The sequence below is a fragment of the Cyclopterus lumpus genome, chromosome 7 (genome assembly GCF_009769545.1).
Source record: "Cyclopterus lumpus isolate fCycLum1 chromosome 7, fCycLum1.pri, whole genome shotgun sequence".
NCBI lineage: Eukaryota > Metazoa > Chordata > Actinopteri > Perciformes > Cyclopteridae > Cyclopterus > Cyclopterus lumpus.
In genome coordinates this window covers 24,554,295-24,563,426 of record NC_046972.1, presented here as the reverse complement: position 1 = coordinate 24,563,426, position 9,132 = coordinate 24,554,295, and the positions used below count along the sequence as shown (strand labels likewise).

The 9,132-nt window shown below is 42.8% G+C and overlaps 1 protein-coding gene across 1 annotated transcript; it reads left to right on the top strand.

Annotated features, from left to right (window-relative positions):
* The first annotated feature begins 3,217 nt into the window (after positions 1–3,217).
* LOC117733061 (macrophage mannose receptor 1-like) lies at positions 3,218–8,905 on the top strand. The gene is made up of 6 exons (XM_034536400.1): positions 3,218–3,297; positions 3,493–3,662; positions 4,952–5,174; positions 5,547–5,885; positions 6,104–6,204; positions 8,345–8,905. Exons 1-6 carry the CDS (start codon positions 3,261–3,263, stop codon positions 8,447–8,449), a joined length of 975 nt encoding a protein of 324 aa, XP_034392291.1. The 5' UTR covers positions 3,218–3,260; the 3' UTR covers positions 8,450–8,905.
* The last annotated feature ends 227 nt before the right edge of the window (positions 8,906–9,132 follow it).

Genomic DNA, 9,132 nt, shown 5'->3' with positions numbered 1-9,132 from the left:
GTGTCATGTGACCAGATGAACAATAGATGTCATGTGACCAGATGAACACTAGATGTCATGTGACCAGATGAACAATAGATGTCATGTGACCAGATGAACAATAGTGTTATGTGACCAGATGAACACTAGATGTCATGTGACCAGATGAACAATAGATGTCATGTGACCAGATGAACACTAGATGTCATGTGACCAGATGAACAATAGATGTCATGTGACCAGATGAACACTAGATGTCATGTGACCAGATGAACAATAGATGTCATGTGACCAGATGAACACTAGATGTCATGTGACCAGATGAACACTAGATGTCATGTGACCAGATGAACAATAGTGTCATGTGACCAGATGAACAATAGATGTCATGTGACCAGATGAACACTAGATGTCATGTGACCAGATGAACAATAGATGTCATGTGACCAGATGAACACTAGATGTCATGTGACCAGATGAACACTAGATGTCATGTGACCAGATGAACAATAGATGTCATGTGACCAGATGAACAATAGATGTCATGTGACCAGATGAACACTAGATGTCATGTGACCAGATGAACAATAGATGTCATGTGACCAGATGAACAATAGATGTCATGTGACCAGATGAACACTAGATGTCATGTGACCAGATGAACAGAGTTACATAATCCATGACACAGAGCCCCGGGTCCCCCGAACATCCTGCATGAATATAAATGTCTAGGGATGTGTGTTCTGATACATGTTCTTCACAGAACATGAGCCAAGGAGTCTGAGTCTGAAAAAACTATTAATCGTAGCACGTTGACCACTGTCCCATTGTTGGCATCAGTTTAACTAAGATGCCTAGGTGGTAGCCGAATTAGCAGCCTCTGTTCCACCCCTTTGCCCTGAATTATGCTACGTTGATTGTAGAAGAGTACAGAGTGCGGCCTAGGTACTTGGAGTATCGACTAGGAAGACAGGCCAGATCAGCAAAGGGGCCTGAGGTCTTTGAAAGAGGAGCGTCCTGAGCTAATGACGCCGCTTAATGCTCGCAGCTGATGGGCTGCAGCTGTGAAAAAGAGGGAGGCCAGTAACCCCCCAAACCCACGGATGGCCAGCATCTGTGTAGCGGTTTACTGAATCAGAGAAATGCACCAGCCTTTTGAAGAAAAAGTTACACCATTACGGTAAATCGTACAAAGACCTGCACGTCCCATATATATATATATATATATATATATATATATATATATATCCGTCACTTCGAGCTAAACACTCAACAAAGTGTTTGGCTCTTACTTAACACTTTATTAGCACTTAAATGTCTCTTACTGATAGCACTTTGTAGTTTAACACTTTAGTAGCACTTAAATGGCTCTTACTTAACACTTTAGTAGCACTTAAATGTCTCTTACTTAACACTTTAGTAGCACTTAAATGTCTCTTACTGACAGCACTCTGTAGTTTAACGTTATTGAAGAAATTGTACTTGCTTGATTTTTGTTGTTCTGAGTTTGGACTCATGGTTTAATGTACTTATTGTAAGTCGCTTTGGATAAAAGCGTCAGCTAAATGTCATGAAATGTAATGTAATGAGTATATATATATATATATATATATATATATATATATATTTGGACTATAAAGATGCCATGTCCAGAGAGCAGGCGATAAAAGAGCGTTCTTAAGGTATGATGCAACTGGCGAACGTGAGAATGGCCAGGAGAGAGAGTAAGTTTGTTTTAATTTGTCTTTGCGCCGTCGCACAAGCCTCCAACGACGTGCCCGATGCTAAGACTGAATGTAGCCGTTTACTTTACGCACGGGTCACTACCAGGCAGGCGCTAATGTCCGGACCCTGTGTCATGGTGGTGCGGGGCTGGACCCAAAAGTAAGGAAGTAATACACAATTATATTTATTTCAAGGCCAGAGATGGAAGAGGTGTGGGATCCGTGAAGGCGTCCTCTGCGGGATGGTGGCTGGTTGGGTAGCTAGGTAAGAGGCTGTGGCTGGGAAAGCACAAGTTTACCGACAAGAATATACAGAACATCCAAGAGGCTCTAGAAGTCGTTCCGGGAATGTGAACCTGGCGACCTGACGAGGAGTTGAGGGAGAACTGAGGGAGATGTGCTGTGGGGCTGGATGAGGGAAGGCCCCGGCCAGGCAGACCCCCACATGACAAACAGGGGACCATGACACCCTGGACCTACCGCTGATAGATAATTGAGAATTATACCATTTTACGGAGCGCTTCTAGTTTCCCTGTAGCAGCTTCTAACCTTTGGCACTCTTACAGCGGTCCAGTAAATACACCACTATTACACACATTGTAGAACCTCTCACATTATGTTACTCAGACAATCATAATGCATATCTAATTAGCATTTGAACTTCATTTGGATACTCTACAAGTACTTGTAACTAGTGACTAAATATCTCTAGTTGTACCTCTTAAGAATAACGATTCATAAATACCATCCTAAATACCCGGCAATATATTCTCAGTGTCTACTGTTAAAGCTCCATTGGCAACTTCTAGACTGAACTCAAGAACAATACTTATTTAACCGCTCTCGTCAGCTCTGAAGTCATTCCATAGGCAACGCGGCGGACCTGACGATGACCTTAGTTCTCTACAGAGACCATTTGAAACTTATATCATCATTAGTGTGTTTTTTGTTAGTTAAATCACATTAAAGTCCATTAGGAAAATGATTGTTGGCAGAACTTTGCATTAGCTGCATATCAACAGCCTGACACAGACGACCAGAGAGGAGACGAGAGGACCAGAGAGGACCAGAGAGGACCAGAGAGGAGACCAGAGAGGAGACCAGAGAGGAGACCAGAGGACCAGAGAGGACCAGAGAGGAGACCAGAGAGGAGACCAGAGAGGAGACCAGAGAGGAGACCAGAGGACCAGAGAGGACCAGAGAGGACCAGAGAGGACCAGAGAGGAGACCAGAGGACCAGAGAGGAGACGAGAGGACCAGAGAGGACCAGAGAGGAGACCAGAGAGGACCAGAGAGGACCAGAGAGGACCAGAGAAGAGACCAGAGGACCAGAGAGGACCAGAGAGGACCAGAGAGGAGACCAGAGGACCAGAGAGGACCAGAGAGGACCAGAGAGGAGACCAGAGGACCAGAGAGGAGACGAGAGGACCAGAGAGGACCAGAGAGGAGACCAGAGAGGACCAGAGAGGACCAGAGAGGACCAGAGAGGACCAGAGAAGAGACCAGAGGACCAGAGAGGACCAGAGAGGACCAGAGAGGACCAGAGAGGAGACGAGGATGGATAAACTTCTTCTGAGCGTCGTCGTGGTGTCGGGCAAGACTTTAATATCTTTTATCCTTTTCCCATCTTCTACATTATTATAATACTGTTTCATAATGTGTCCCTGTGACGTTCCTCTGACTTCCACTTCTTTGTTTGTCTTTTGTACTTTTATGTAAAATGATAATCTGAATGAGTGAGTTAGGTTATTAATATTAAATGTAATCAATAAGCTGTTTGTCCATCCAGGACTGTGTGCCGTCTCATCAGCTGCTGGACGTCACTACCATGTTGTTCATGAGCTGAAGACCATGTCTGAAGCCCAGCGTCACTGCAGAGAGAACTACAAGGACCTGGTCACCATACGAGACCTGGAGGACCTGGAGACCCTGAAGACCCTGAAGAGACCGGTCCACTCAGTGAGTTTTACTACGTCAGTGACAGGTGGTCTGAACCTTCTACATTCACACAGTGGAGGACAGTCTGCAGATGAACTGGACCTCAGTGTGTACTTGTACTTCACTTGAGTATTTTAGTTCAATGCCTGAATCTAACATTTCAGAGGGACATTTATTTGATAGAGTTACTTTACAGATTGATATTATTCATATAAAACATGTGATTTAATGCAACATACGGTAACACTTTATAGTAACTACACGCTATTTAGCATTAGTTAAGTATGAGTAAACACTTCATCATTTATAGAGCATTGTTCCAACATTTACACTCATTAGTCAGTAATTCATGAACGCAGTTATAAATGTTTTATTCTCGATTAATAAGCTTAACTATTATGCGTTTCATGATTGGGTTTTCCTACTTCATAAATGATGTATTCTGCATTTGTAAATTAAGTAATATGTATTGCAAACCCTTTATTAAGGACTTATATATGATTAATGAGATCATTTAGTTTTAATTAATGCAGGCAGCTACGAGTCGTTAGTTAATATTGTGAGTGACCTCATCTAAAGGTAGGACGATCTATGCCTTACAAAACATTTATGAAAGACATTGAGAGGCCGGCAGGGCACGAGTGGTGAGTTGTTTCTTAGTGTGCTGGCACATACACATTATTGATTATGAGTATCTAGCCACATGAAAATCATTCCTGGAGCTGCGAGGGGCTGAGAGGGTTCAGACCAGAGGGAACGGACAGGAAATTACACATTTGGAGATCTCGTCTGAATTTTCTGAACTAAATATTCTAATTTCTTTTCTGCTTCACTTCATTACAGTCAACCTTTGCAGAGACACTCGTCACATATGGTCTTATTATTTAGGAGAGGTTTCAACAGGCAGCTGTATCACTCCAAAATGAAACAAACCTGAAACTTTTTAATTTGTGCTGTGTGCCAAGTTAATGTACTAATAACCAGTAACATATAGACTGATATTTACAAATCAGAAAGCTCAACTTGTTATTGTTATTATAACACCAACATTATTAAAATAGCCCATGTGGATGCTTAGATCCACCCTTTTTAGTCTGGGTATGTTCTATTTTTACTTCTAGATAACGTGTAGTTATTATAAAGTGTTACCCAACATTCTGCTAATCTGAACTGGATATTTACAGCATTAATATCTCATCAAACCAACATCGTCCATGTAAATATATAGTGGAGTCATGTTGCCTTTGTTAGCGCCGTTAGCATCGTTAGAAAGTCTCTTTCTTTATATCACAATGAAATATTGCTTTCAGCGAGCCTGGATCGGACTGTACCATTACCTGGACAACTGGAGGTGGTCACTGCCAAACACAAGTTACTACAAACCCGGGGAGACGGAGTTCAGACGATGGAAGTCTGGACAACCGAACAACTTAAAAAATCAACAACACTGCACACTAATGCAAAATACAAATGCGCTATGGAACGACATCATGTGTGAGAAGTCCTACAAGTCAGTCTGCTTCGATGTCAGAGGTGAGAATATTAAAGTTACGAGAACCTTTTCTTCTGTGTGGATTATGGCGCCCCCTGTGGACTAAAGTGGAAGTGTCTCTGAACATCAGGTCTCTTTAGAAAACCTCTCTTTACTGCAGCAGGGTCAGACAGTCTGCCCCTCTCAGTCCTGGTTCTGGTTCTCTTGGTTCCTTGAACTCGTCTTCAGCTACATGAAGGTCCTTTAAAGCAGATTATTGTCTGTTGCCTTTATGAATGTGCATGTTCATATTCACACAGCTCCGTGTTGATTCCACCTTCATGCTCAGATTCATGAAGCAACAACAAACTGGTCTGCATCATGTGGTCTGTTATGGTTCCTCTACTCAGCACTTCTCTCTGGTCTACTTTCAGGGCCAAACAGATTTGTCCTCATTTCCACTGCGATGAATTGGACTGAGGCCCAGAGCTACTGCAGAGAACACCACACAGACCTGGCCCTGGTGAGGAACATGGAGGAGAACCAGATGGTCCAGAGTCTGGATCCCTCTGGAGGAATAGTCTGGATCGGCCTTTTCAGAGATCCATGGAAGTGGTCTGATGGAAGTGACTCCTCATTTAGGAACTGGAATCCTCCGGAGCCTCGTGGACTTAATGGCTCCTCTGAGACTTGTGTGGCAGCAGACTTCAGTGCCGATGGACGATGGGAGACCCTGGACTGTAACGTCAAGTCAGCCTTCATCTGCTACAGTGGTGAGCTGTCAATCACTCTCTAAAGGTGGACTATAGAGTGCTGGCCTGAGTGATGCAACAATGCTAAGTCTATGCTAAGCTAATCAAATGTGTTCTTGTACCAGCCATATTTAAACATTTAGCCATACTTTTCTCTTTTATCATTCATATTTTTAAATATTCAAGGATGTTGATTATTATCATCCAAAATGTGACTGATGATGTTGTTTGTGTTTTAGACGTTCCTGTTTCAAAGCGAGTGGTGAAAGTGAGGCTGGAGAAAAGAAGCTCCTCTCTGGATCTGAATGACCCCGTGGTGATGGAGGACCTCTTGAAGCAGGTACACCTTCATCTCATTAACAACAGAACAACAGGTGATACCTGAGATGTAGTGGACTATTAAGAACAATGTAGAGGTGATACATGAGATGTGGTGGACTACTAAGAACAATGTAGAGGTGATACCTGAGATGTGGTGGACTACTAAGAACAATGTAGAGGTGATACCTGAGATGTAGTGGACTACTAAGAACAATGTAGAGGTGATACCTGAGATGTAGTGGACTATTAAGAACAATGTAGAGGTGATACCTGAGATGTAGTGGACTACTAAGAACAATGTAGAGGTGATACATGAGATGTAGTGGACTACTAAGAACAATGTAGAGGTGATACCTGAGATGTAGTGGACTACTAAGAACAATGTAGAGGTGATACATGAGATGTGGTGGACTACTAAGAACAATGTAGAGGTGATACATGAGATGTAGTGGACTACTAAGAACAATGTAGAGGTGATACCTGAGATGTAGTGGACTATTAAGAACAATGTAGAGGTGATACCTGAGATGTAGTGGACTATTAAGAACAATGTAGAGGTGATACCTGAGATGTAGTGGACTAAGAACAATGAAGAGGTGCTGCATGAGATGTAGTGGACTACTAAGAACAATGTAGAGGTGATACCTGAGATGTAGTGGACTACTAAGAACAATGTAGAGGTGATACATGAGATGTAGTGGACTACTAAGAACAATGTAGAGGTGATACATAAGATGTAGTGGACTACTAAGAACAATGTAGAGGTGATACATGAGATGTAGTGGACTACTAAGAACAATGTAGAGGTGATACATAAGATGTAGTGGACTACTAAGAACAATGTAGAGGTGATACATGAGATGTAGTGGACTAAGAACAATGTAGAGGTGATGCATGAGATGTAGTGGACTACTAAGAACAATGTAGAGGTGCTATGTGCAGTGCAAATGTGGACGCTTCATTATTGAAGCTAGACTTGTATCCAAAAAACATGCAAACAACAAAGATGCAGACCAGAGTTCTTCTAGAGCTTCACATGAGGACAGAGAAAGGAAGCAGGATGTAAGGGAACACCAGTCTAGTGAAGAGCTCTTCTAGAGCTTCACATGAGGACAGAGAAAGGAAGCAGGATGTAAGGGAACACCAGTCTAGTGAAGAGCTCTTCTAGAGCTTCACACGAGGACAGAGAAAGGAAGCAGGATGTAAGGGAGCACCAGTCTAGTGAAGAGCTCTTCTAGAGCTTCACACGAGGACAGAGAAAGGAAGCAGGATGTAAGGGAACACCAGTCTAGTGAAGAGCTCTTCTAGAGCTTCACACGAGGACAGAGAAAGGAAGCAGGATGTAAGGGAACACCAGTCTAGTGAAGAGCTCTTCTAGAGCTTCACACAAGGACAGAGAAAGGAAGCAGGATGTAAGGGAGCACCAGTCTAGTGAAGAGCTCTTCTAGAGCTTCACACAAGGACAGAGAAAGGAAGCAGGATGTAAGGGAACACCAGTCTAGTGAAGAGCTCTTCTAGAGCTTCACATGAGGACAGAGAAAGGAAGCAGGATGTAAGGGAACACCAGTCTAGTGAAGAGCTCTTCTAGAGCTTCACACGAGGACAGAGAAAGGAAGCAGAATGTAAGGGAGCACTAGTCTAGTGAAGAGCTCTTCTAGAGCTTCACACGAGGACAGAGAAAGGAAGCAGGATGTAAGGGAACACCAGTCTAGTGAAGAGCTCTTCTAGAGCTTCACACGAGGACAGAGAAAGGAAGCAGGATGTAAGGGAACACCATTCTAGTGAAGAGCTCTTCTAGAGCTTCACACAAGGACAGAGAAAGGAAGCAGGATGTAAGGGAACACCAGTCTAGTGAAGAGCTCTTCTAGAGCTTCACACAAGGACAGAGAAAGGAAACAGGATGTAAGGGAACACCAGTCTAGTGAAGAGCTCTTCTAGAGCTTCACACGAGGACAGAGAAAGGAAGCAGGATGTAAGGGAACACCAGTCTAGTGAAGAGCTCTTCTAGAGCTTCACATGAAGACAGAGAAAGGAAGCAGGATGTAAGGGAACACCAGTCTAGTGAAGAGCTCTTCTAGAGCTTCACACGAGGACAGAGAAAGGAAGCAGGATGTAAGGGAACACCAGTCTAGTGAAGAGCTCTTCTCTACATGTTTCAGCTCAAACAGAGGCTGAAGGACCAGGGGCTGAACGACGACATCAAACTGAGCTGGAAGAAGCAGTCGGATGGAAAAGTCTTCCACAAGGAAGAGAAGAAGACCTAGAAGAAGAGAACAGATGAGCTGTAATGTTCCTTTCTCCTCCTCTTCCTCCTTCTCTTGTTCCTCTCAATCAATGGTAGAAGAACCAAAGTACCCAAGTCCAGACCCTTTGCTGTGAAGTACCCTGTTTCCATGTCATCGTCCTTTAGACTCCACTACATCGATCTGTCAGCTATAGTTTATACACTCTATGAAATAAGGGTTCCAAACAGGTTCTCCCGAGAACCATTAGCTTCTGAAGAACCCTTTCCTTCTCCAGAAATCTTCTTTATGAACCGCATGAGGAACCCATAGTGAGTCCTAGACAGAACGCTTGGTTCCTGGTAGAACCTTTAGGAAAGGTTCCAGCAGAAGACCCTCCAGGGTTCTAGTTAGCACATTTATTTGTCAGAGTGTAGTTCCTTTGCACAGTAAGATGTTAAATATAAAAAGTGTGATGAGCTTTTAGAATATGAAGCTTTGTTTTGTAGCATCTCAGCTGTTTATTATATTATAATAATAATATATATATACAGTATGATATAATAATGATCCAATTACACACTGGTTATTATATTATAGCTCTCTAAAAGAGTTTATTCTGCATAAAGAGTACTTTTACCTTTGATAATCAAGAACCTTCTTCTGTAGTTTGTACATCCATAACTCTGAATGTAGCTCTTTTATGGGTAAAGGTGTGTTTCCAT